We start from the raw sequence: 27,606 nt of genomic DNA on the forward strand, positions 1-27,606 counted from the left end.
GTATTCTAGTGGCATTATTTTAGAAAAGAAGAAATCTAGTGACACATGGATAGAGACAGGTGGACTTTTTCTTTTATTTATTTATTTATTTGGAAACTTAATATTTTTCTACTAGTTGGCTCGTTTGCTTCCGTTCTTACCTACGGCCGTTGAAAAGAAAGTCGCGGAGTAGATAATAATTCAAGATTAAGGTCAACGTTGAGGTCGTATTTCTTTTTTTCTTTTTCTTTTTAATAATTTCAAGCAAGGAAATTTCAAGCATGGCAACGTTTCTATTTCTCTAAATTTCAGTTTTTTTGTTCCACCGAACAAAAAAGGGAAAATTGCCAAAAAAGTCATAAACCTTTTGTATTTGTGTCAATTTAGTCATAAACCTTTATTTTTGTGCCAATTTAGTCCTAAACCTCTTTATTTAGTGCCAATAAGTCTTTTCTGGCCAATTTTGGCCGGATTTTTGACGGATGCCAAAGAAGAATGTTGACAATTTTTAATAATATTTTAATATTTTAGAATTTTTTATTATTTTTATTTTTTATTCTTTATTTTTTTCTTCTCTCCTCCTTCCTTCGGCCGTTGGCTAGACTACGAGGACTAGCCAGAGGCAATGGTCGACAAGGCTCGCCCTTGCTGGCGTCGCCCAAGCCGTGATTCAGCGAGGTTGAGCCTCGCTGGCCATGGGCGAGGCTTGACCCTCGCCAGATTTGGTGTGAGGCGGCCTCCTGCCGAGTTGGAGAGGCTCGCCTTGCACCGGGCTGGCGAGGCTCGACCTTGCCTAATCGCGGCCTAGGTGGCGCCGGCAAGGTTGAGCCTTGCCCATGGTCGGCGAGGCTTGACCTCGCCGAATTGTAGCCTGGGTGGCGCCGACGAGGCTCGACCCTCACCAGATTCGGCAAGGGTGAGCCTTGCCGCCTAGCGTGAGGCCGCCTTTGTGGCCACTGGTGAGGTGGCCGGTGAGCCTTGCCGGCCGTTGCCTTTGGCTAGTGGCCGCGATTTAGCAAGGTCGAGCCTCGTCGGCCATGGGCGAGGCTTGACCCTCACCAGATTCGGTGCGAGGCAGCCTCTCGCCGGGTTGGAGATGCTCGACCTCGCCGAATCACTGCTTGGGCGGCGCCGGCGAGGTCGAGCCTTGCTGGTCATTGGCGAGGCTCGACCCTTGCCAAATCTAGCGAGGGCGAACCTCACCGCTTAGCGTGAGGCCGCCCTTGTGGCCACTGGTGAGGTGGTCGGTGAGCGTCACCGACCGTCGCCTCTGGCTGGTCGCCATGGTCCGCCTAGCGGCCGGAGGAAGGAGGAGAGAAGAAAAAAAGAATAAAGAATAAAGAAAAAGAACAAAAAATTATAAAATATTAAAATATTATTAAAAGTTTTCAATGTGAGCCTCGATTAGACCACTTCACCCGACCGGTGTCCAATTAGCAAAATCCGGCCAAAATTGACCGGAAATGACCGAATCGGCACTATGTAAAAATGTTTAGGATTTTTTTGGCACTTTTCCTGAACAAAAAAATAGAAATCCGTTTGGTAACGCTAACTTATTTTTCTATTCCCGGAATAGAAAAGTAGCCGAGAATAGATTTGAAACAAAATAAGAAACAAAAAAAGGTAGTTCCTTGTTGCGAGAACAATTTCTAGAAATAAGTATTTTTATTTATGGAAATAAGTCTATTTTTTCTTTTATATTTTTCTTTTGTTCTTCTTTCTTGCTATAGCCACCGCTGGTCCCCCTGCTAACCATCGACCACCTTCGGCGGCCCGCGGCCATTGTCGGCCGACCGCCGGTCATTAGCCATTGCCGCCGACCACCGGAGACCGTCGTTGCCTCCGCCGCCCAACCGTTGTCGGCCGATCGCCGATCGCTGTTGCCTGACAGCAGGTGATCGTCATCATTGCCGCTACTTAACCGTCGTCGCCATAGCCTCTAACTACCGGTGATAGTCATTGTCGCTGCCCACAGCCCATTGGCCACCCCTGTTGGCCAGCAACTGCCCGACCGCCAGCCGCCTACCGGTTGATGATAGCCGCTTGACCGTCACATGATCGCTGCTCGACCGCCACATGACAACCACCTGACCACCGCATGACAGCTGCCCGACTGTCGCATGACTGCCGCACAACCACCACCCATAGCCCACCGACCATCAGCCACAAGCGGTGATCGTGCCGCGGCCGGCGACGGTTGGCGATCCGTGAGCAAGAAGAAAAAACAAATATATTCAAAATTTATAAATCATATCAAACGCATTTCTATTCTTTTTCTATTTCAAAAATAGAAATTTTGTATTGTTACCAAACACGTTATTTTACTCTGAAATTGTTCCCTGGAGTAGAAATAAAAACAACTATTTCTTAAAAGAAACTGTTTCCCGGAATAGAAGCGTTGCCATGCGCACCTGTAATATCCTCCTTAAACTTTTAATATATTAAATGTGATCCTTAAATTATTCCTAGATGTTTAATGTAGTCCTTAAACATTCAATTTGTTCGATCTAGTCTATAAACTTTCCATAACAAAATTAAATAAATTATTTGATATTATTCACAATTTTTCACAATGGCAATTTAATAGAAATTTAGAATCCCTTTTAGTTCAATCATTTTCATTAATCAGCAGGTATATTTGAGCTTGATTTAAACTAATTTAAAGTCGTATTGGATTTACTATATCTACTCTTTCTAGTCTAAGTGTTTTATTAAATATACCTAGGACTGATATTAATTTATCTATATCCACCTGTACTTTTATAGATCTTGTTCCTAAATTTTTACATTAATATAATTTCCACTCTTGTGTGTTTCATGTTGTCTAAAAAATAAGGAACGATGTTTTGATTTAGATTAATATATGTACGGATATCTATAAATAAATTAATATCGTTTCTCTCATGATATTTTTTATTTTGGTCGAAAGATATCCTCATGAGATACATACATAATATAGCAAACTTGTCAATGTGAGACACCTCAAAGGAAGTTTATTCTTTTACTATTATACAGAGCATAAGTTAAAATTTACTTACGTTAATCTATTGTAATATTTATAAAGATTAGAAAGGTTGATTCCTGAAAATAATGGAAATGAAACAGGTAACTCTAAAATCTGGGTAAGGTTGCAATTATGAAAACTTGTTAGTATAACCGAAGGACTGAGTTGAATTTGTTATGAAAAGTTAAGGGATTAGATTGAACAAATTGAAAGTTTAAGAACTCTATCAAAGTGTGATACTTCATATGTATAGCTTTTGCGTTTTGTTTCATCTCACCCCTTGTTTCGATTTGAGCAATGCAAGATATGAATTGAGTTGATTTGTGAATTTTGTATTGGACTCTAGGAATTTTTGTGTTGTTAGATTTATTAGATGCAGAATAGTTAAAAAAAAACTATAAAAAGTTACGCCTTAAACAACCGACTTCTCTTCTCTAGCAACTCTCTTATTTTTCAAAAACTTTTATTTACTCTTCTTATCGGCGCTTTAGATTTATTAACTATTGTATGATATAATTAATCTTTGTTTCGGTGACTTAGAAGGTTTTTTTTTTTCCATTTAAGTGACACAACAAAAAAGTCAGTAAATTAAATAAACCAAATATACTTTGATGAATAACTGAAATGAGAGTAATCCCAAATAAGTTTATAGCTTAACCGAAGAAAAGTTGATAAATCACTTAACTTGAAGTTAGTAATTTCATATAGGTGTCAATAAATTTAAGACATAGTTAATAAAATAAATAAAAGTTGTATAAGATACCAAAAGTTGTTTATCAAAAGAAAATGAAGTTAATAATTTTTTAAAGAGTTGGTAAATCAAGATGTTGTTGAGAAATGTAAATAAAAGTTCGTAAATGGTAAATCGAAATATCCATGAGTAACTCAATGGGAGTTGACCCAATACTAGCAAGCAATGTAACATGAGAAAATTTGGAGATTCACGCTAAATTAGATTGTAATCGCTAAAAAGAGTTGGTAAATAAGAAATTGTTAACCAAGTTGAATAAAAATCGGTAACTTGATAAAAAAAAATTGCTAAGTTGACAAAACAGAAACCAAAATTCAGTAAGTAAGTCAAATTGGTAGCCCAAAATTACTGGTTAATTTAATATGACAAAATTTGGTAAGTCGATCTAATTTAGATTGGTAATTTTTTTTTATAAGAGCGTAAATTCAAAACGCAAGTGAATTATACAAATAAAAGTTTGTAAATTGCTACAAACGTCCATGATTTACAAACTACATAACGACAATAGTAGCAGCCGATCATAGTCATCGCGCTCAATTCGGATTAGACCACTTCGAATGAATGGTTTAAATCTTTTCACATCCTCTCTCTCCTCGACATCTTCCTAGATCTTTCCTTCCCCTTCTAATGAAAGCTACGTAAAGAAAGCTACGTAAAGACGTGACCGTTTGCCCTTTTGACTTGTCTCCATGATCAAGTTGTCCGAGGACGGATTTCGAACCACATCGAGAAACATCATTCGATCAGCTCGATGCGTTCTAGGTACAGCCAGAAAACGTAGCGAAGTTCATTAGATTCCATAAAACTGCTAGATTCTTAATGTATGGACCTGGTTGTATCCGACGCAACTAGGACCATCGCCCGGCAGTATTTTGTATGTTTGCACGAGAAATAGCATGGAGATGTTTTGGATACATCCAATCATAGTGATTGTGAGATCTAAGTGTAAATAATAATTTTGTAGCAAGTGACTCTTATCACCAAATCGATTGGATGCGTTTGAACTATGATCTTTCATATTTTCAAGAGATTAACGGAAAATATCTTCTCGTGCTTAACTTCTTAACAAAGTAATTACATGAAAAATCATGGCATGGGTGGATCAAAGAGTGACATGTGTGTAGACTAGAAAATGCCATCACGAAACTTGATTCTCACTTCATCAAGTGCATGCAATTTCGACGTTCAACTCCATGCCCGAGTTTCGAGCACACTTCTAGAATATGATTGAGATACTTCATAGATCCAATGTTTTCTAACCTATATTGAGGTGTGATTCATATTCCCCATCAAAAGAATGGCATGGATGCATGATACTAATTATGGTAGAATTTTCAACTGAACGTAGCACTAGCTTTATGATGAACTCGGATAAAACTTTACATCTCAAATTTTCTCAATCGTTTTTACTCTTTCCCTTTTTTGTGATTGTGTAGTGAATCCCAACAACCTGAAGCAAGAAACCATAGGAAACAATGAATGCTATCCAGTTATTCTCTCATCAGCTAGGAAACTGATATTGGTCATGTATCAAAAATTGAATGACCTTTCCAAGGTTCCGCGGACGTGAATCTAGGATAGGCGGAATACAAGACCCCAGAATATCCCTAGGTATTCTGCAATTGGTGCAAGAAAGTGAAATACACCAATCACTGGAAGTTGTGTTATATAAACATATGTGCTGGATGCTGAAATTTCACACATGCGCATCTCCCCCGTCTGACGCGACTTGCATGACCTTTCGTTCCCGCATCTAGTATAGATCTGAAAAGACGACCGAATAAGATTTGGCAGACTTCAGATCAATTTCAAGTTCCATCACTCCGTATACACTTCTTGATCTTGCTCTAGAGAGATACCGATGATGGGTTCGTCCCATGCACATGTACACGCCGTGTGCGTCCCCTTCCCGGCCCAGGGCCATGTCAACCCCATGATGCAGCTCGCCAAGCTCCTCCATGCGCGCGGTGTCTTCGTCACGTTCGTCAACACCGAGTTCAACCACCGCCGCCTCCTCCGGTCTAAGGGACTCGACTCCCTCCGAGACCTTGGAAACTTCCGCTTTGAGACGATCCCAGATGGCCTCCCACCGTCGGACCGCGATGCAACACAGGACCCCCCGGCCCTTTGTGACTCGACTCGGAAGAACTGCTTGGGCCCTTTCAAGGAATTGCTTGCCAGGATCAATAGCGACGAGGTTGTTCCGCCTGTGACTTGTGTGATATCGGATGGGGTGACGAGCTTCGCCAGTAAAGCTGCGAGAGAGCTTGGAGTCCCGGAGGTTCAATTCTGGACTACCTCGGCCTGTGGCTTCATGGGTTATTTGCAGTATAGAGAGCTTGTTAAGAGAGGGATCGTTCCATTCAAAGGTACTCCCCTTGTTTACTTATTCAATTTTGCTCCTCTCGTATAGATTCACTAGATCTTTATTTGTTTATTTAGTTATCTCTCCCTTCATGAGTTATTTCCATTCATCTGTTGCTCTTATTTAAACTTCTTTATTGGGTCCTTCCTACATATTTTATGTAACAGATGAAGACTTCCTGAACAACGGGAGGCTCGATGATCCTGTCGACTGGATCCCTGGCATGAGAAACATCCGACTCCGTGACATCCCAAGCTTCATACGGACCACGGACCCAAATGACATCCTGTTCGACTTCATAGGAGAAGAAGCGCAGCATTGCCTGAAATCATCCGCTATCTTGTTCAACACCTTCAATGAGTTCGAGCATGAAGTACTAGAGAAAATAGCAGACATTTCCCCTCGAATTTACTGTACCGGGCCCCTTTCATTGCTCATCCAGGATATTCCCTCGAGCTCAGTCAAGTCTTTCAGGTCCAGTCTGTGGAAGGAAGACTACAGCTGCCTCGAATGGCTTGATCAGAGAGAAGCCGAGTCGGTTGTGTATGTGAACTATGGGAGTGTCACTGTCATGACTGATCAACACCTGAAGGAGTTTGCTTGGGGCCTTGCAAATAGCAAGAACCCATTTTTGTGGGTGATCAGGCCTGATGTTGTGGAGGGTGATTCTGCACTTCTACCTCAGGAATTCCTTGAGGAAGTGAAAGACAGAGGGTTCTTGACGAGTTGGTGTCCGCAGGATCGAGTCCTGAGTCACAGATCAGTCGGCGCTTTCCTCACGCACTGCGGGTGGAATTCTACCTTGGAAGGTATCTGTGGAGGCGTTCCTCTCATTTGCTGGCCATTCTTTGCCGAGCAACAGACAAACTGTCGTTACGCATGTACTGAATGGGGGATTGGCTTGGAAGTGAACCAGGATGTGAGGCGTGAGGAAATAGAGGCTCTTGTTCGGGAAGTGATGGAAGGGGTTAGGGGGAAGAAGATGAGGGAGAAGGCTAAGAAGTGGAAGGAGAGAGCTGCGGAAGCCGCCAGTCTTGGAGGGTCATCGTACAATGACTTCAACAGATTCATTAAAGAGGTTGTCCATTTGAGGGAGTAGATTAAGGGGAACTATTACCATATTCCTCTATCTTCCATTATATATATACACACACATACTTATATGATGAATTTATTCTCAATAATCAGTCACATGTTATGTGATCACAGCTCTAAGTAACTATATATTTTGTGAACTATTCTTCCGATTATACATATATGCATACGACAGATTTTGCTCTCGCTCTCTCTCTCTATCTCTCTTTGGGTATGTGGCCGACGATGGAGTCTTTCTGTATATTATTTTATGGTGTTCTCTCTTTCTTTATCTTTCATTTTGCTTGGTATTTAGCATCGTATGCAAGAACCCAGATGGACCATTGCTTCTTTTTCTGAAAATCTGATCATGTCTGATGTCAAAGTTGGAGACTTTCATTCTCGAGCCTTCCTCTTTTTGCGAGGAATGATCGTGTCTGATGTCAAAGTTGGAGTCTTTCCTTCTCGAGGCTCCCTCTTTTTTGCAAGGATTGATGTTGACACCTAAATTTTGGCGACCCGCTTAGTCATTTATTGCATTAAAAAATTAGGGGTTAATTTTATTCCAGAAAAAATAGTTAATTGCATAGCATATAGTTTTAGGTGCATTTGTTTCTTAATTTGCATTTACATTGGGTCGGTGACAAATGGGTTTGATTTAGTAGTTCTAAGCTTTAATTTGGCGAGTCGGACTAAGCCCACGAAGCAAGTAAATTGGCCCGAGCCCGTTTTCTTTTAATGACAAGAATTACCTAAATTGAGATTTGAAATAATATTACGGTGGATTTTTGGAATTTAAGAAAATCGGGTTGCAATCTTATCTTTAGGTGATAAAATTAGGAGATGTGGAAAATAAAAGAAAAGTGATATTGCGTGCGGAAAAAAATCTTCGCGGATGCGATTTGAAAAAAAATAAAACCCTGTCTTCAGCCTATAAAAGGTTTTCGCGTAGGGTTTCAGGGAGCTCAATAGAATACACGGCCATTGATAAAAACACATCAAGGGATACACACGTGAGAGAGAAGGTTGGCGGAGCCTCCCACAATCCATTGATCCCCTTGCCGTCCGTCGATCGTGACGCCTACCATTGCGCCGGTGCTGCTTTGTTTGATGATATCCATCAACGACTTTGCTTGATAGTCAACACCTCCGTGCATCACATCGTGAAGCAGAAGCATCGCGTCAATCCGCTGTACCTCACCAGTTGAGGCCACGCATATTGATACATACGGCCACAAAAAGAGAGTATTTTTCTATTCTTTCTTTCTTGCAGGTTCTGAAGGTACAAGGAGAAAACTCGCTCACCTCGTTGGAGAATACGACAAAAGGGGGCCACTTCATAGATTACACATGCGGCCGCATCGAGAAAAGTGCAATAGAGAGAGGCGAGTCACGGCCGCAACACAGAGAACACACGTTCTCCGCAAAAGAGAAGCGAGGGCTACATAGAATAGTGAGAGGATAAATCGTGGGAGTTTCTTTTATTTCTTGGGTTAATCCGGATGCTTTTATCAAGAGAGAGAGAGGGAGGAGAATAAAAAAGGTGACACATATTCTGCACATTGAAGAGGACGCACTAGAGAATGTCAAAGGAGGAAACGTGGAGAGGAGTCATGCATTAAAGAAAGCACACCATCCGAAAAGAAGGTCAAGCGAGATCAATTGACCCGAGAAGCCTCAGTCCCAAATCCAGTCGCCGTCCAGTCGTTTGTTCTTTATTTGCAGGTTTCCGGTGATCCCAGCGCTCGCAGCCCTTGCTCTGCCAATTTTGCTTCACTTTCTTGCGGGTTTTTAATCACGTCCGAGGTCTCGCCATCAAGCCTACAGTTGCTGCCACCCCCAGCGACGTCCCCAAGGCCAAGCCATCACCTATGATCCATGAAGCCGCTGAGCCGAGCCTCACCGCAACCGTATCCGTTCGTGACGCGCCTGGCCGAGTATCGTTAACCGTCCAAGCCGTGCTTCTCACTGACTTGAAGTCCACGGTCAAAAAGTTGAGGAATCAGCAAAGCTTGTTATTGGTCAAAGCAAGAAGACAAGAAAATTTTCTTTGGATCGTAAGGCGGTTTTTCCTTCAAGAAGTTGCAGACTTGTGCCACCGCACCACATTAACGTCAGCAATTCTCTCTGGGGGCTCTGACCAATGTCTATTTATTACCACGAAGCGGTTAATCGAGTCATCCATTAGCAAGTCTTGGTATATCTCTAGCCTGCCATGAGCCACGCCTAGTGGACTTTTGTTGATTCTCCCGCAGGTTCTCCGGCGATTTCCGCCGGTAACTACGGCACTCGGCCTCGCTTTGCATGATCCCAGCCGCCGCCACACTGGTCAATCCCACCGTGAGCAGCCAAGCCCTGTTTTGGAAAGAAAACAAAAGAGAAATTAGGTAGTTTTTCTTTTACCTTATTTTACTTTTATTATTATGTTTTATTTGCTTTTTTAGTATAATTATTCCTTAACGAGAGATTGAGATTCGAAATTGTGTTAATTAGAAATCATATCTATTGGCTGAGTAACCCTAGTTGATTTCTGGCACGGGTGAGATGTGATGTGTTTAAGCGTGTAAAGCATTGCTGTTCGAGGGGTTCTATCGCTGCTTCCTTCGTTCTCGTGGAGCACTGCTGTCACGATATCTTTTGACTTTCATCGTGCGTTATAGAATCTCTCTAGCGCTTTGCCAATTCGGCATTAAACAGCAGAATGATCACATTATTCATCTTTTTTCGTATACTCCTGAAGAATATAATCATGATGAAATTATGGTCGATATCCTCTTAGTTAACTCGTTGGGCCTATCAATATAAATTTGCAGGATTTGTGACAGTTCTGCAGGAGTTGATGTCACTAGCCAGTGTGGCTCATCAATGCCTCTTTGTATCGCAGGCAGTACGGAACAAGGAAAAGTAAAGAAGTCACCATTGAAGGGAGGGTTCAATTTGACTTGTTCTACGTACGGTTTCCAGAGGTTTTACCTGAGTACCTCGCTCTTTTCGAAGGATATATATGGATAACCCAAAGTTTTCTCTTTTGTGATAGGCTATGCAACGAGATTATAAACTGAGTTCTTATTCAATGAACTCTGTTTCAGCACACTTCCTTTCTGAACAGGTGAGCTTCAATCTCTTGCTGAAGTTTAGGTCAGCATTTGCTTCTGTGGTGACTGTTTTTTTCATTTGGCATATGCGTGATCGAGATGCAAGGTAGTTTCTGTGGCTAGGAGGAAAAGTTTCTGTACTGTTTCTGCAGTAACTGGTAATTGAAATGTCTTCGTTAGTGTTGGTGTTTGCGGAAGCATGTGCGCGCGCGCAAGTGTGTATGTGTGAAGCATGGGTGGATATTAGTGGACTATAATGGCAAGGGAGTATGAGTAAAAAAAAGAACTTTTATTATAAAAATTTGTATTACAAAGGAAGGAGTATTGCTGGTTTTTTATGCTACATAAAACACACACCTCAACTCCTATTTATAGGCGTGAATCACCGCCATCCTTCACCGACATTGAGTACAAAATTAATATAAATTAGCTGGCTTCTTGTCTTCTGCTTGTTGCGACTTCTTCCGCATCTTCTGGTGGCTTTTCAATTATTCTTCATTTTTCTATTCTCTCGGCTGCCCACGTACTCTAGATCATTCTTTCTTCATGGACAAGCAGCCATTGTTGACTTTCATTCAAGATTTGCCATGCACAAATTTTCCATGCATGAGACTTTTCTAGTTTGTTCTCCTTCAGCCGCTATTCTTGACTTTTCTTTTGCTTTTTGCTGCCCAGGTGGTCTTGCTACCAGAAAGTTCAACATTTGAGAATCTTCTTACATTTTCTTGCATGCATGTGTACTTACTTGTTGCCGCCAACTTTTTTCATTCTCCATTAAGCATGAATAGTCTAAAGCTTTACCACCGGCCGCGGTGGCTCCGGGATAAGATCCTGCTGATCTTCAGCTCAGAAGTGAATGGTTCAAAATCAAGGGAGACGCTAGGTGTATTAAGTGTGCTCAGGGATGGTGGGTCCTCCTGCTTAAGTGTAACCTGGGAGTTTACGGCGCGGCTGTCGGCTGCAAACCGGTTATTCCAGCACAAAAAAAAGAAAAAAAGTCTAAAGCTTTCAAAAATGGATCACTTTTTAACAGTTAGTTTGAGGGACTTCTTTTTTGTTTGGGCATCAGAGCATGGTGTGCATCCTGGAAAGATGTTATAGGATAACATATTGTAAAGATAATTGGAAAGGTTAATTGTAATGTCAGCTTTACAAGTTCACATCTGAGTTCCCTTATGCTCCAGCTTAAGGTTCACCTACCATCTTCATGATGAGGGAAAACTTTGTATCATTGTTCTCATAGCTTGATGAGCTGATGACGAAATGTGATGACATAAGATGTTTAATGTTTGCCAATAATAAAAGCATTGTTAGTCTAAGGAGCTGGATTATTTTCTCCGCGACTGATCTCTTCTTCTACAGTTTTACTTTTGAGACTTGCTTTTTCGTGAGGGCCTCGGCATTACCAGCCTTACATCTTTGAAGATTATTATTGAGGGCTACACATGTTTAGAAGTTAATTTAATGTGTATTTTGACGATTGGAAAGATTTTTTTGTTATGTTTGACTGAACTCTTCACTGTTATAAGGAGTGGTCACAAGATTTAGTCGATTCAATTGTTTCAATTATCAGCTTATTATATGGTGAGCTAGGAAGCACAATATTTATTAGCCTATCATAGCTCATGTCCCATTGACAATGCTTTTCATCTGCATGCTTTGGTGACACGCATGGTCGAAGAAAATATTTGCCGGTCAATGCATCAATGGTCGTACCATCTCATTCGCAATATGATGCTTCCACTAGTAGGATTTGAAGAATTGTTCTTCTAGGGATCTGGCTTTTCATAAGTTAATTAAGAGCATAAATATCAACTGTGATTTTTGTAATTGAACATATTTCCCTTCATCACTTTCTTGGAGGTAGCCAAACTATCTTATATGAGTTCATGGCACTTCTTTTCATTCAGAAAGAGGATGTTCACCATTAAATTATATTGGATCTTCAAAATGGCAATGCGGAAACGAGGAGGTGGCTTGCTGTATATTGTTTGAAGGTACAGACGTTCTTTGGAAGTTTTCTTCTACTTCCAGTATATATTACCCTTGCTCCATACGTGTTCCTATATATTGGCTGGGTAGTGTGTACGGTTTTGATATAATTCCACAATTAGTTAGTAATCTGCAGGAGGGTGGAGCTTGACGCTTCCGAGCCACAGGCAAATCAAATGCTGTTGCCATTTTTTTATCCTATCTAGTGTGATCTAGTGCATTTTTCTATTTGGATTTCCATTTTGATATAGTTTTTTGTTTATTAACGTTGGCCACAGCCTATAACAGCTGCTTGTCAAATCATGGTTTGTTGGTTTATGTTCCAGCAGGAATTATGTGGAAATACAGAGTGCTTTCAGGATGCACATTAGAAGTGTCCTGTTGATGCATGGTCTTGTTAAGAAATTGCTTGACTGGATTACGTAATATTTGAATCAGTTAAATTGCTTTAGAGCGTTTGATAGGTTGTCCTGAGGTTAGTGTATGGCTTTGTCTACCTTGTTTTTCCTCGAGTGTTGCATTCAATCCTCGAGAATTAGATGAGGTCTGTCACAGTGTAGGTACCGTCGAAAACATCCATGTATCTCCATTTACATTTTGACTATAGCTTTGCTTTAGGAGACATTTCTTGCAACTAATGCATTGCTGGATAACATTTCTTTTGATTGCAGGATGCTTATCTCCCACAGCGGTTGCTGGACAAACTGATGTTAGTTTACAATCACGTGGAGATGGCAAGGGTCACCGGTTTTCCCATATCTTTTCTTCTTTTCCGGGGGCAGAGCATTAAGGTCGTGTATTCTTGGGTTTTAATTTGATGATCATTTCATTTTTAAATATTGTTGCTGATTTCGGAAAATCCTACCATTCATTGTTGCAGGTGCTTTCCCAACTTCTTAGGAAGGCAAAACAGAAGAATCTTGTTATCCCAAATATGAAACGGGCAAGATCTGAGCAAGGAACATATGAGGGTGCTACATTGAGTTGGTCTTATAAACTTCTCTGTCCGAAAACTGCCAGATAGTTTTAGTACCACTGCCGATAGCTCCCTTTTCTCACTAGCCAATAGTTATGTCGTTCTCACTGAGCATATTTAGGAAAACCAACTTTACATCGCTTGCAGCCTGTGACAATTTAAAAATAACTCGTATTTCTTGATGGTCCGTGATTTTTCAGGTTCTGGAAGCCAAGGCAGGTTTCTATGAAAAGCTTATTGCGACATTGGATTTTGCTTCTCTGTATCCATCAATAATGACGCCCTATAATTTGTGCTATTGCACACTGGTGATTCTTCTTGCTGTGGCTCCTTATAATGCCTTCAAGTTATTTCAAGACAAAAAGATGTAGGGAAAATTATATTTCATTTTCATCTGAGGTAGAAGCATTTTGTGGTGATTGTTATTTATTATAAAACTATTCTTTGTTATGCTTGAGTTTACTCCGCCATGTATTGAATGGTCAATTGCTAATACAACTTACACGGTACTGGTATCCTTTCCGGCTATTATTTAGACTGGCTGTGAACTTTACTTCATAAATCCTTCTAGATATGAGAGTGGGTTTTCTCATAGTGATGTTCTGCCGAGTCAATACACTAATGTATACCAACCAAAAAAAAAAAAAAAAATACAGTAATGTATTGTTGATCAGACTTGATCCCACTTGGCACGTGCTCCCTAATCACATCATGTTTTTTCTTGGAGGAAAGAGAGAATCACGTGTCATGGTCAAGAGGTTCTTGTGGCTAAATGACCGTGTACTTTTGAGGAGGTTCTCGAGATCACCATGTTTCCCGCAAGAGAGCTTCCGGAGTGTTCCAATGGCGGGTGATACAGTAATTGTGCTGAATCTAGAACTCTCTTGCAAGAGAGCTTCCGGAGTGTTTCAAGGGCGGGTGATACAGTAATTGCGCCGAGATTTAGAACTCTCTTGCAATTAGTGTTGGTGGTTGGTAGGTTGGGTAGTATGATCTCGTTCGCCAGATGAAATTTCGATCAATGGTTGTAATCTGAGAACTTCAAGTATAAGAGAGATGCTCTCTCCCTCATTTGTATTCATCCAACCATTTAGTAATCAAAGGCTTCTTTCTTTTTTCCAAAGCTTCGGCTTAGCACCCGACGATCCAAACGATCTAAAAAGAGCCTAAGCTGCCAATCACTCGAGGACTAGATTTCTTTTGAGAAGTAACTCAACTTATCATAGTTCAACGCTAAAAGAGGGCACTATGAGCTATTTTTTGTCAAATTGTTGACAATTTTAGTTACAACTCAAATGGTAAACAACACTATTCGTAACTTGGGCCTTTTAAAACTAGAACAAATCTTCGACCATAGTATAAAAGTTACAAAACAGGCATGATAGAGATCTTTTCAACTTACTAAATAGTGTCACCAAAAAGCTATGATAACAAGTATAAAAGCTACCCTATTTTGTTGTGCCAAGAAAGTAAACAATTAATTTTTTTCTGAAAGAAAGAAATAGTTTTTCAAATGGTTGAGAAAGTATTGGTAGGAATACTGGCTTTGTCATGATATTGACTAGAGCCCTTAGCTTCTAGTACAAAGATCACCTTAGAAATCAATTGTTTAGACAAATTTTGTGCTTATATAATCCATTCATACCTTGGCATTGCTAACTGCAAAATAACTTGCTTCAAGTTTACCATTGAAGGAGCTGATCGAAAGACCTTGCAGCCGGGTCGGGCATGGATGGGACAGCTTACTTGCACTAATAGCCGGTGGTTTGTCTGTACCACTTCTTCCAAAGAACAGATGTGCCCCCAAACAGAAAAACCCACCCCCAAATAGAAAAAAACCACTTCTTTATGCATAAACCCTCTGCCCCACGGAAACAAACCCCCTTATGTAGAAACTAGAAAGTCAAATTGTACAAACCCAAATAGAAAAAACCCCCAAAACAGAAAAAACTGAACCCCAAACTACCTCTCTGTGTGTTGCTTTCGTTGACTTCTACTGGTTGACTTCTACCCGCGTATTTGTTACTTTCGTTGACTTCTACCCGTGTGTTTGGGGCGCTCTCTCACTTTTGCTGATAAGAATACAAGGAGATCAATTGAGTTGCTGATAAGAATGCAAGGAGATCAATTGAGAGCAGTAGGGTTTACTTCCTCCACGAAGTGCCGTTAATGTTCAGTTAGGTAAATCGTCAATTATTGCTGTGTATGCTATTTTCATTAGTAATGTATAAAACCACCTTCATGAAGCGCTATTAATGTTCAGTCAGGTAAATCGTCAATTATTGCTGTGTATGCTATCTTCATTAGTAATATATACTTTCTTGGGTATGTGGTTTTGTAATGAGAAGTCAGAGTAAAATATTGACACCATTACTTATAATGATTTGCTTATATTATTTGAACATATTGTGCTTTCTTGATATTGATGAAAGTTCTAGGCTACATTTAATCATCTTGCCCGCAAGTTGCAAAACTGATTTTCAGTGGAGTGTTCATGGAAAACATCAAGCATCGGTGGCAACTCTGCATAAAGACTAACTGAGCGTTTTAAACATGCATCGAGAATTGCTCTTGCTGTGGAAGTCTGAGACCTCTTACTCCTGAAATCATTATTAAATGATTTACGATCATACCAAAATAAACATGTACGTTGGTTCGTTAAGGAAAAAAACCTATCTTGATTATGGAAATGTGGCCCTGGCATAAAATAGGCTTACAAGCCTATTGATTCGCGCTGATTTGGTAGCACTCTGCATGAAGACTAGCTATTGCAAACAATGCCGCTCTGAAACCAAGTGACTGTGGCTCCTATTTTAATATCAGAGAACATTGCGGCGGATTGCGTTGAATAAAGCGTAATATCGCTCACGGAATATGACCGCCCACAATTGGATTCCTTCCATTGTCTTAGCGCGGGGGAGAGAATTTAGGATTCGGAGAGAGGGAGGGTTGGCTGCGAGCCTGCGACCTCTGGCCGTCGTGCCCAAAACAGGGCAAGAAACAGGGCACGGACATAGGCTTCCCGGTTCGGCTCGATGGCGTCGACCACAAAGAGTCGTGGGCGGAGCTCGCGCGCGGCCGAGGTATCGGATGAAGCCCTCCCGTTCTCGCTCGCGGTTCTCACTCGCGGCTCTCTCTCCCTCACTCGGTTCTCCTCTCTCTCTCTCTCTCCGAACCCAGCAAACGAACCCGGCCTTCTCTCGCTTTTAAGCAGCGGCGCACATGGCCTCTGACATGCCAGCTGCTCCTGGCCGGCCTGGCCCCGACCACCAACTCCCGGTCGACGCTCTACCTTTTGTCCCTCGTCCTTTGTCCGTGCTCCTGCTGCAAATCGTGAAGGACAAAAGGGAAGAGGGGAATGGGAAGGAACGAGCCGGGCCGGGCGGAAGGGAAAGAAAATGGGCCGGGCCCATATGGGAAAGAGGAACAAGAAGGAAGAGAAAAAAGGCCGGCCGGGCCGGGCCTGCCCCCGGCCCGGTCTCGCTTTCTTCTTTCTTGTTTTTTTTTTTTTTTTTTTTTTTTTAAAAATAATAATATTTTTTAAATAAAATAAAATAAAAATAGTTATAAATTTTTTTAAATTAACGCTAGTAATATAAATGCTTCTAATGTCTATATGGGGTGCAATTTAATGAAAACTATTTTTGTTAGGGGTTAATAAATTAATCCATAATTTTCTGTGTAGTTAATGACCCTTCTACATTAACTACTGTTTCGGCAAGTCTAGACACGATCAATTTTGTGTAGTTTGTTTGATGATTTTTTTCGATCATTAAGAGCTCAAATAGAGATTTTCAAGCGTCGCAACCGCTAGTACAAAAGAACTCGCGTCTATCTATATTTTGCTTACTGCTTTTCTGAGACAAACTCAACATATTTACTTTGATGCAAAGATTGATCTCTTTGAGTGCTGACTCATTTAAGCACTTGAGATTACAACACATTGCCTAGATTAACCTTGCAGACACATTTGCAAATGTTCTATGATTGTTAGGTGATAAAATTTGATCAGTTTTACCTTTCTTCAAGTCAAGAGGATCTCAGAAAGCCCAATATAGAAGCAAAATGATTTGATAAGACGAACAGAAATCCAAGCTTTCTCGGATAACCATTGAAGGAAAGAGGGAAGGGTATTCTAGGGTGACGATCCTCGCCAGAAGTTATGATCTCAATATTTAGAGCAAACATCGTTTCAGGGCAACCTATTCCACTTCATCAAGTCCAAGCCAGTCATAAATAAAAGAGAACACTACTGGCGTTGGGAACACATTTGGAAGCATGAAGTACCATGTCCTATGGGTATGCCTTCGTTTTAGCAGTTTCAAAGGAGTTTGGACGACAGTTATGATGTATTTAGTGCCCAATAAAGGTATTCCTGAAACCTAGCTTTGCCGAGACAAGGGACAGGAGAGAATTCAAGATGCTAACTTCATCCGCGACCATGAGTTCATCGGACACCTACGGACTAGCCGCTCATGCACCCGCAGCCTCCAATTCAGACCAAAAGAAAGAAATCAGATGACACAGCTACTCACCTCAGCCATCACTCAACAGACAAGGTCAGAGAACAGAGACCTTTGTAGCAGCCGACAAGTTGAGTCGGTCAGCACTCGGACTTGAAATTCACCACATGTCACCAAATGCACGGTGCGTAGATGTGGTTTTCCATTCTCAAAATCAAGACACTGCAGTGGACATGCCGCACAATAATACTATCTCAAGGGAAATGTTTTCCCGCATCTACTTGCAAGCAAGCAAAATCAACTAAAGAGGATAACATATAAGGATTTATTGACCAACTTTCTGGAAAATGTGAGCTAGAGGGTGCGTTTGTTTGTGTTTTTCGTTTAAAAATTGTTGGGAAAATAGAAAAAAAAATGTTTACGTTCCGGGAACAATTTTTGAACAAAAACGCGTTTGTAAATTTGTTCCGGGAATAAAAATAAACAGAAACACGTTTGGTAAATTTGTATAATTTTTTTATTTTTTAATATTTTTATTCTATTTATTCTATTTTTTTCTTATTTTTCCTTTTTTTTTTTTTCTTTTTCTTTTTTTTTTTTTTTTCTTCTTTTTTGGCCGTCGCCGCCTCGCCATGGCCGGCGACCGGCCGACGAGGGCCGGCGGCCTCGCCCGGCCCACGGCGAGGCTCGCCGGCCCTCGGCGAGGTCGAGCCTCGCCGTAGCCGGGCGAGCTCGGCCTCGGAGGCCGGCGAGGCTCGGCCTCGCCCGGGATCGGGTGAGATCGAGCTCGCCCGGCCCGGCGCGAGGTCGGCCTCGCCTTGGCTGGGCGAGCTCGAGCTCGCCCAGATTCGGCAAGGCCGAGCTCGCCCGGCCGGCCGGCGAGGCTCGGCCTCGCCGGCCACCGCCCGAGCGACGCCGACTGGCGGTGGCTTGGCGAACTAGGCCGACCCTCGCCGTGGCTGGGCGAGGCCGCCGGCCCTCGTCGGCCGGTCGCCGGCCATGGCCGAGGCCGACGACCGGGAAAGAAAAAGAAAGAAAATAAGAAGAAGAAAATAAGAAGAAAAAGAAGAAGAAATACAAAAGTGTTTCTAAGATTTGTTTCAAATAAGAAACACAAAATTTGTGTTTCTTATTTGTGTTTCTTTTTGTTCCTGAACAAAAGAACAAAAGGAACAAAACGCACAAACGCGTTTCTTTCCTTTTTTGTTCCCAGGAACAAAAATACAGAAAAAGTGTTTAAAAACAAAAAAAAGAAACATAAACAAACAGACCCTTAGTGTTCCCATAATACATGAAATGAAAATATGTAACTCTGGTTCAGATAATTGAGAGAGAGTTTTTTCACTCTGCAGCCTAGCAAGAAATAGAAATGCAAAGAAGCCAGATCCGCCCATCAACCCAAATTTTGGGTAGTTCTTGTCAGTCCGACGTTAACTGCCATCAAAGGGAATTACCTATGGAGAAAAAAGGACAAAAACAAGTACCAATAAGAAATCAGTAGTAACTTCACAAAATTTAGTAAAAATGTAAAACCATGTACCTTCAAGTAAGACCATAAGAATAAATGTCCACATAGCAGACTCAAATTGTCCCTTGAGCTCAGCAATGCCTCACCATTTGCCAAATGCTAGCAAAGAATATTGAAATATAAGCAATGAGTATTCCCTATTTGAATATTCGAACTGGCAACTATACTAAAGCAACATTTAGACCTTCAGCACCCCGCATTTCTCATCTTGCTGGTTTAAATTTACAGTTACTTGACCCATCCATCATCATCTCACCAGCCTCTCTGTAATCTAACAGAGTCTAGTTAATGACAGAAAGAAAAAGGAAAGAAGAGAGAGCACATGAGTTTGTAAACACGTGAGCCATAATTGCTTTCCACTTATTTATGGGATAGCACAAGAAATAAATTGAGAAGAGATTAGAGTAGAAACCTGAGCATAAATCTAAGCGGCAGCCTTCAGCGGCTCTCTCCCGGCATGGTCCCTAATCCTTCTCTCGAGTGCTGGCCTAAAATGCCGAATGAGACCCTGGACAGGCCAAGCTGCCACATCACCTAAAGCACATATTGTATGCCCTTCAGTCTGCTTCACCTTGCATTCCCAACCTTTCCATTATCATCCAGAGCCATCCTGTGCCTTCCCTGCAGGGTGTGCACTGCCCACAGCTCTCATGCTTATAGAAATAAGAAAGCCTTGCGCTTGCATCGACAGCATTGGTGGATTTAGCCATCACTGTAACAGCTGCTGTTCCTAGATCAGACTGGACAGCCTTCAGAGCATCATCGTCCATCAGCACATCATCACATATGTTCATTGGAAGAAGCAGTACAGACAAACCACTGGGTATTAGTGCAAGTAAGCTGTCCCATCCATGCCTGATCCCGCTGCAAGGTCTTTCGATCAGCTCCTTCAATGGTAAACTTGAAGCAAGTCATTTTGCAGCTAGCAATGCCAAGGTATGAATGGATTATATAAGCACAAAATTTGCCTAAAAAATTGATTTCTAAGGTGATCTTTGTACTAGAAGCTAAGCCTCTAGTCAATATTATGACAAAGCCAGTATTCCTGTACCAATACTTTCTCAGCCATCTAAAAGACTATTTCTTTCTTTCAGAAAAAAAATTAGTTGTTTACTTTCTTGGCACAACAATATAGGGTAGCTTTTATACTTGTTACATGGCTTTTTGGTGATACTATTTAGTAAGTTGAAAAGAGCTTTATCATGCCTGTTATACTATGGTTGAAGATTTGTTCTAGTTTTAGAAGGCCCTAGTTATGAAGAGGGTTGTTTACTATCTGAGCTGTAACTCTGAAATTGTCAATAATTTGACAAAAAACAGCTCACAGTGCCCTCTTTTAACGTTGAACTATGATAAGTTAAATTATTTTGTCTACAATTAGAGTTTGGTGGCTCATTTGACAAATTGCATTTTTCCGGTTACATGGAGAAATGTGTAGGATTCTCTCTGCAATTTATTGCAAAGTATTGGCAATTTTACTTGAATTAGAAGCTGCAAAGCCTAGAAGAAACTCTCAAATTCAGGCTTTGTGCTCGTTGCATGTGGCCCCGGAAAAAAAAAACCAAAAATATGCTTCAGCATTGCTCAGGACGTGGTAAACTTTACCTGGTAACTTTCTTCTTGAAACTTTGGGCGATGCCATTCTCTTATTTGTGATCTTATGGCATTGTGAATTTTATGCGGCTTCCAACGGAGGTTTCTTTTGGGAGATTGAAGAGGCATTCTGTGTAATGAGTCTTATCTTCTTCTCCTATTTTATTTGATCATTACATTAGTTTTGATTTCGTGTGCCAAGCTTTGTAGTTTTCTCTCAGCAACCCATTTTCCATTGCAGGCAATAACAGGGGATTCTGTTCTTCTTTAGTTTGAAAAGGCTCAGTTTGCTCTTGCAGATAGCCTCAGAAGAGTTGAAGACAGTCTCGCAGTGTATTAGTTGTGAGGTAATTTTTAGTCGTTTAGACTACTATCGATATAGGGGCAAGTTCCTTCTTTTTGTAAATCAAGCTGATTTTTATGGAGATCTTTCTCCTAAATTGAGAGGAACTAGGATGATTTATACGTTGATGACTGGCTGTTTATCTACTTAGTAAGCAAAGCTTCAGATGAGGGGCACTGAGAGACCTACTCTTTTACTCTATTGATTTAATGGAACATTCTTTGTGGCAATTACTTATATGTTTCTACAAATTCGTTGCCCTTCTATGTGGTCAATTTTATTGAATGTTATTATTTTGCATGTTGTATTTTTCTATTTTCATTTTAAGTAATTTGAATGGTCCATGAGTCCCTCTTGCTTAAACGGAAATAGGCTGAACCAGACACTATATTCTATTTTTGCAGATGTTGGAGATTGTTGCTGAACTGGAGGCTGTTGTATTTTCATTTGATCCGCAAAAGAAGCAAGTTGGCGAGGAAACAATTGCATTGCTCCAGCAAGAAATTTAATGATTCTAATGATAATAATGAACTTGAGTCTTTCCATCAAGCAGCTACTCAACTTGGAATAACCTCTTCTGGAGCGGCTCTTACGGAGAGAAGAGCTCTAAAGAAACTCATTGAAAGAGCTAGTGCAGAGGAAGCTAAGTGAAAAAAATCAATTGTGGCTTATCTCTTACATTTAATACGAAAGTAGCTGAAGTTATTCAGGAGTGAATTCTCTGACGACAATGATTTGCAGGGATCAACTCCTTGTTCACCAACCAGTCGGTTGAGTTCTTTTAACTTCAGGCCGAGAATCAGGAAATCAGGCCAGATGCCACTTCCACCATGAGAGTTGAGGTGTCCGATATCCTTGCAGCTTATGCATGATCCAGTTATTATTTCTTCTGGACAGACATATGAAAGGATCTAGAAATGGTTTAGTGATGAACACAACACCTGTCCTAAAACTCAACTGAAGCTGTCTCATCTTTGTTTGACTCCTAATTACTGTGTGACGGGACTTGTTGCTAGCTGGTGCGAACAAAATGGTGTTCCTGTCCCAGAGGGGCCTCCAGGCTGGCATTGTCTGAGTCTGAGCCCACAAATTCAAGATCAATGAACAGTATTGCTTCCTACAAGTCAAAGGGGGTCAAAGTGGTTCCTTTGGCGGAGGGTGGTACCACTGAGGAGGAAGAGGATGAGAAAGGGAATTTTTCTGCATCGGAACAGGTGCCTGAGGTCAATATTTCTCAAAAACATGACCATTTTCTTGAAGTGCTCACTGGAGGCTAGGAATTGTGCAGAAAGTGCAAAGTGATAGAACAAACAGGCTTTTGTTAAAGGATGACGAGGAGGCTAGAATTTTCATGGGGGCCAATCGCTTTGTTGAAGCCCCTACTACAGTTTCTGGAGTTGGTTGTCCATGAGAGGAATGTGAGGGCTCAGGACGTTGGAGCAATGGCTTCATTCAACCTTGCCGTCAACAATGATAGTTTTAGTGTAGTACTTAGCTGGTACGTCCATGATGGGGTGCGATTGGACCGCACCATTTGGACTTGATACGGTACGATGGAAGGACACCATTTGTAGGGGTGTCACGGAGACGTATAAAAGCCTCCTGAACACAACTGTTGGAGAGGTTGGCAAACATACGCACCAAATTTCTCTCCATTTCCATCAAGGAAGAAGAAGGCATTCCATTTCAGTTTTGCAAGAACAATCGGCATTTACGCCGTGGAAATCGGGTGTTTTCTTTGTGATTGCATCCAGACTAACGTGAGGTAGTGTTGTTCGTAATTTATTCGCAATTCAACGTTTGTTCTAGGGCTATTTGCTATTTGCCCATCGGAATCAGGTAAGTCGTCTTTCGCCGACTTGAATTCCAATATTTAGCTTTAAGTGTATCGCAATTTTGAGGGCTCTCAATACACTTTTGGCCATTTTGACAATTATTTATGGGGCAAAAGCAACAGGGTATTCAGTCGGAAGCTATCTGCGGAGGCGTTCCTCTCATTTGCAGGCCATTCTTCGCCGAGCAACAGATAAACTGTCAGTATGCGTGTACGGAATTGGGGATTGGCACGGAAGTGAATCAGGTCGTGAGGCGCAGGGAAATAGAAGCTCTTGTCCATGAAATGATGGAAGGAGTCGGCGGGAAGAAGATGAGGGAGAATGCTCAGAAGTGGAAGGAGAGAGCTGTGGAAGCCGCCAGTGGTGGAGGGTCATCGTATAATGACTTCAACAGATTCATTAAGGAGGTTGTGCATTCGAAGGATTAGATTAAAGGGAACTATCACCATATTCTCATATCTTCCAAGAATATATCGAAAGAAGTATTCAGAACACCGCGGTTCCATATTTCCCTTTTTCTTGTTTCCAATCTGTTAGCTTGCCCAGCCACTTTCCCTTACCGAACTCAATAGCAATATCTCTTTATGACTATAAAGTTAAAAGAGATTATTGCTTCTACGGTCTATGCTTGATCTCTATTCAATCTTTCCCATTAGAGAGCTCGAAGTGTCATAAGAATATCGTTGTGGAAGGCAATCAAAACTTTGCAATTAAATTGAGAGGGAGATAAATTCAACAAAGAAATAAAATGAGAAACAATAAAGGATATGAGAGATTTACTTGGTTTGGTCTCAAGTGTTGAAACCTACAACCCCCAGGGAGAGCCAACCGTCAATAATCTACTACTGAATTGGAGAATTACATAATCATAATCGTTCACTTGCTTGAGTGTCTTCAATTCTATAACTATAACCAATTTCCACGGTTTATACAGCATGAAGTTTGTGCTCAGCACTCCCCTTTGTTCGGGGTCTGTTTGGCTGATGAAAGAAAGCATAAAACACCAAAGGGACTACTACACATTGTGCTCAAAATAATACACAAAGGGAGTCTCTCGTCTATACCCCCATTTCCTTCATTGCAATTTACAAGAGTTCTTCTTTTGTGCTGAATGGACTCTGCACATCCTATCCTTGCTCCTTACATTGCTCATGCTTATAAATCTATTGCAAAGCCAATCAACTGTCTTGGATAGATGGGATGACATATTGAGAGGACAAGTGAAGCTTCACAACAAAAATTGGATAGGTCCCGCACTCCACATCCTCAAACGGTCGCTGTACTCTTTGGTTGCCACATGTTTGATGGGCCTCACTTGACGGGGGACTCCAAAGTCCTCCCTATCTCAGCTCAATTACAAGCCTTTGCATTCAAAATCTTAACTTCATTTTCTGTCTCCATTTTACTAATCTGAACTAATGTTTCAAAATATTAACTTGATTTTCTATCTCCATTTCACTAATGTGAACTAATGCACCTCACATCCGAATCAACATCTTAACACTCAATTTTTTGTCTCCATTTCATTGATGTGAGCTAATGAACCTTGCATTTGAATTGACATATTAATGAACATATGTTCGACATCTTAACCCGATTTTCCATTTCCATTTCACTAAATGATCTATTGTTATATCTTCATCAATTTCTTTGCTTGCTTTTCCTTGTGTGATAGTAGCTTCTTCTTCTTCACGCTTCACTTCTCATTTCCTAATACACTAGAGAGAGAGAGAGAGAGAGAGAGAGAGAGAGAGAGAGAGAGAGAGAGAGAGATTAATGGAGAAGAAAATACAAAGGAGAGTTTGAAATCTCTTGACAAGTGGCGTGACGCTCAAAGAATAGAGTAATTATTCGCTCATATGGAGTGTTGGGCCTACCCAATATATTCTTCTAGAGGATATTGTGTAGAACTATCTCTCCATGTAAGATTATAGATCAGTCTATTTATCGTTTGATACATGTACGGTAAGACCGAGTCATCAATTTTTATTTGGTGAGTGGGACTCACTACTATTTGCATGGATGAGGCCTCTCTTCCTTTTCTTCTCTCCGATATTCATCTTGCCAAACAAATCCACCGTTTCACCCAAAGTCTCTCTCCTAGCAACATCTTCCACAACAAATGCAATTTTTTTTTGTCACAATAAAACACAGAAACTTGTCAATAAATAAGATAATCACATTTAGCAAAAAGGAAGGAAGAGTAAAAGAAAAACAAAAAGAAACTTAGGATAAATAGTGTTGGAAGATAGTGTGGCTCGAATTCACTTTAGATCATATAATTAGAGGAATTCTGCCGTGGCTATGATCTAATATAATCAAGTCTCTAAATCCATTGAATTTCTAGTTCTTAGAAATAAAATATATTCATGCACTTAGATGCTTATTTGATAATAATTGATTAGTAGTGGCTCTAAAAGGTTAGATAAATTGCATGTTTAATTGAGTGCGAAGTTGCGGTTGATAGAGTTTGAGAGAGTCTGTGCTAAGTGTATGTTTAGTAATTTGACGATTTTCCCTTGACGGTCCATCTCTGAGAAGGTCACGAAATTCTTGTGCCATTATTTTAGAAAAGAATATATCTATTGACACAACGAATAAAGACATGTGGACTTTTATTTATTTATTTATTATTTGGAAACTTAATATTTTTCTACTAGTTGGCTCATTTGCTCCCGTTCGTACCTGCGGCTGTTTAAAAGAAGTTCAAGATGAAGGTCCACGTCGAGGTCACATTTCTTTTTTAAAAGAAACAATAATTTCAAGCAAGGAAATTGACATTAATAATCTCTAAGTTTTTGCTGTGTAATATCATCCTTAAACTTTTAATATATTAAATGCGATCCTTGAACTATTTCAGATATTTAATATAGTCCTTAAACATTCAAGTTGTTCAATCTAGTCTATTAAATTTCCACAACAAAATCAAATAAATTATTTGATATTATTCACAATTTTTCATAATGGCCATTTAATGAAAATTTAGAATACCTTTTTATTTCAATCATTTTCATGAATCAACAAAGTATATTTGCACCTAAAATCAAGTAGAAACTAATTTAAAGTCGTATTGGATTACTATATCTACTCTTTCTAGTCTAAGTGTTTTATTAAATATATCTAGGACTGATATTAATTTATCTATATTCACCCGTACTTTTATAGATCTTGCTCCTAAATTTTTACATTAATATAATTTCTACTCTTGTGTGTTTTGTGTTGTCTAAAAAATAAAGAACAAGATTTAGTTTAGATTAATATACATATGGATATCTAAAAATAAATTAATATCATTTCTAGATATCCTCATGATATTTTTTATTTTGGTCGAAAGATATCCTCATGAGATACATATACATAATAGCAAAATTATCAACTGAGACAGCTCTAAGGAAGTTTATTCTTTTACTATTATAAATAGCATAAGTTAAAATTTACTTACGTTGAACTGTTATAATATTTATAAAGACTAGAAAGGTTGATTCCTGAAAACAATGGAAATGAAACAGGTAACTCTTAAATCTAGGTAATGTTCCAATTATGAAAACTTGTTAATATAACCAAAGGACTTAGTTGAATTTGTTATGAAAATTAGGGATTAGATTAAACAAATTGAAAGTTTAAGAGCTCTATCTAAGTGTGGCTCTTCATATGTGTAGGTTTTGTGTTTTGTTTCATCTCACCCCTTGTTTTGATCTGAGCAATGCAAGATATGAATTAAGTTTTTTTTTTTGGTCGTAAGATATGAATTAAGTTGATTTGTGAATTTTGTATTGGACTCTTGGAATTTTTGTGTTGTTAGATTTACTAGATGCTGAATAGTAAAAAAAATAATAAAAGTTTGGTCTTACACGACCAACTTCTCTTCTCTAGTAATTCTCTTATTTTTTTACCAATTTTTATTTACTTTTCTTATTGGCACTTTAAATTTATTAAATATTGTATGATATAATCAATCTTTGTTTCGGTGACTTAGAAGCTTTTTTTCCATTTAAGTGACACAATAAAAACTTAGTAAATTAAATAAACCAAATATATTTTGATGAATAACTGAAATGAAAGTAATCCCAAATTAGTTTATAGCTTAATCAAAGAAAAGTTGATAAATCACTTTAACTTGAAGTTAGTAATTTCATATTGGTGTCAATAAATTTAAGACATAGTTAATAAAGTAAAAAAAAAAAAGTTGTAAAAGATACAAAAGTTGTTTATCAAAAGAAAATAAATGTAATAATTTTATTAAAGAATTCGTAAATCAAGGTGCTGTTAAGAAATGTAATTAAAAGTTTGTAAATGGTAAATCAGAATATCCGTGAGTAACTCAATGGGAGTTAACCCAATGCTAGAAAGCAACATAAGAAAATTTGGTGATTCACGCTAAATTAGATTGCAATCGCTAAAAAGAGTTAGTAAATAAGAAATTTTTACCCCAGTTGAATAGAAATTGGTAACTTGATATAAAAGAAAACAAAAATTGCTAAGTTGAAAAAACAAAAACCAAAATTCGGTAAGTAAGTCAAATTGGTAGCCCAAAACTACTGGTTAATTTAATATGATAAAATTTGGTAAGCCGTTCTAATTTTAATTGGTAATTTTTTTTTATAAGAG

At 39.9% G+C, this 27,606-nt stretch overlaps 1 protein-coding gene and 1 pseudogene across 1 annotated transcript; both read left to right on the forward strand.

Annotated features, from left to right (window-relative positions):
• The first annotated feature begins 5,447 nt into the window (after positions 1-5,447).
• LOC104415772 (linamarin synthase 2) lies at positions 5,448-7,379 on the forward strand. Its single transcript, XM_010027127.3, has 2 exons — positions 5,448-6,103; positions 6,267-7,379. The coding sequence occupies exons 1-2, from the start codon at positions 5,596-5,598 to the stop codon at positions 7,196-7,198; spliced, it is 1,440 nt and encodes a 479-aa protein (XP_010025429.2). The 5' UTR covers positions 5,448-5,595; the 3' UTR covers positions 7,199-7,379.
• A 3,669-nt stretch (positions 7,380-11,048) lies between these two features.
• On the forward strand, positions 11,049-23,426 carry LOC120287475 (annotated as a pseudogene).
• The last annotated feature ends 4,180 nt before the right edge of the window (positions 23,427-27,606 follow it).

Source organism: Eucalyptus grandis, chromosome 8 (genome assembly GCF_016545825.1).
Source record: "Eucalyptus grandis isolate ANBG69807.140 chromosome 8, ASM1654582v1, whole genome shotgun sequence".
NCBI classification, from domain to species: Eukaryota; Viridiplantae; Streptophyta; class Magnoliopsida; order Myrtales; family Myrtaceae; genus Eucalyptus; species Eucalyptus grandis.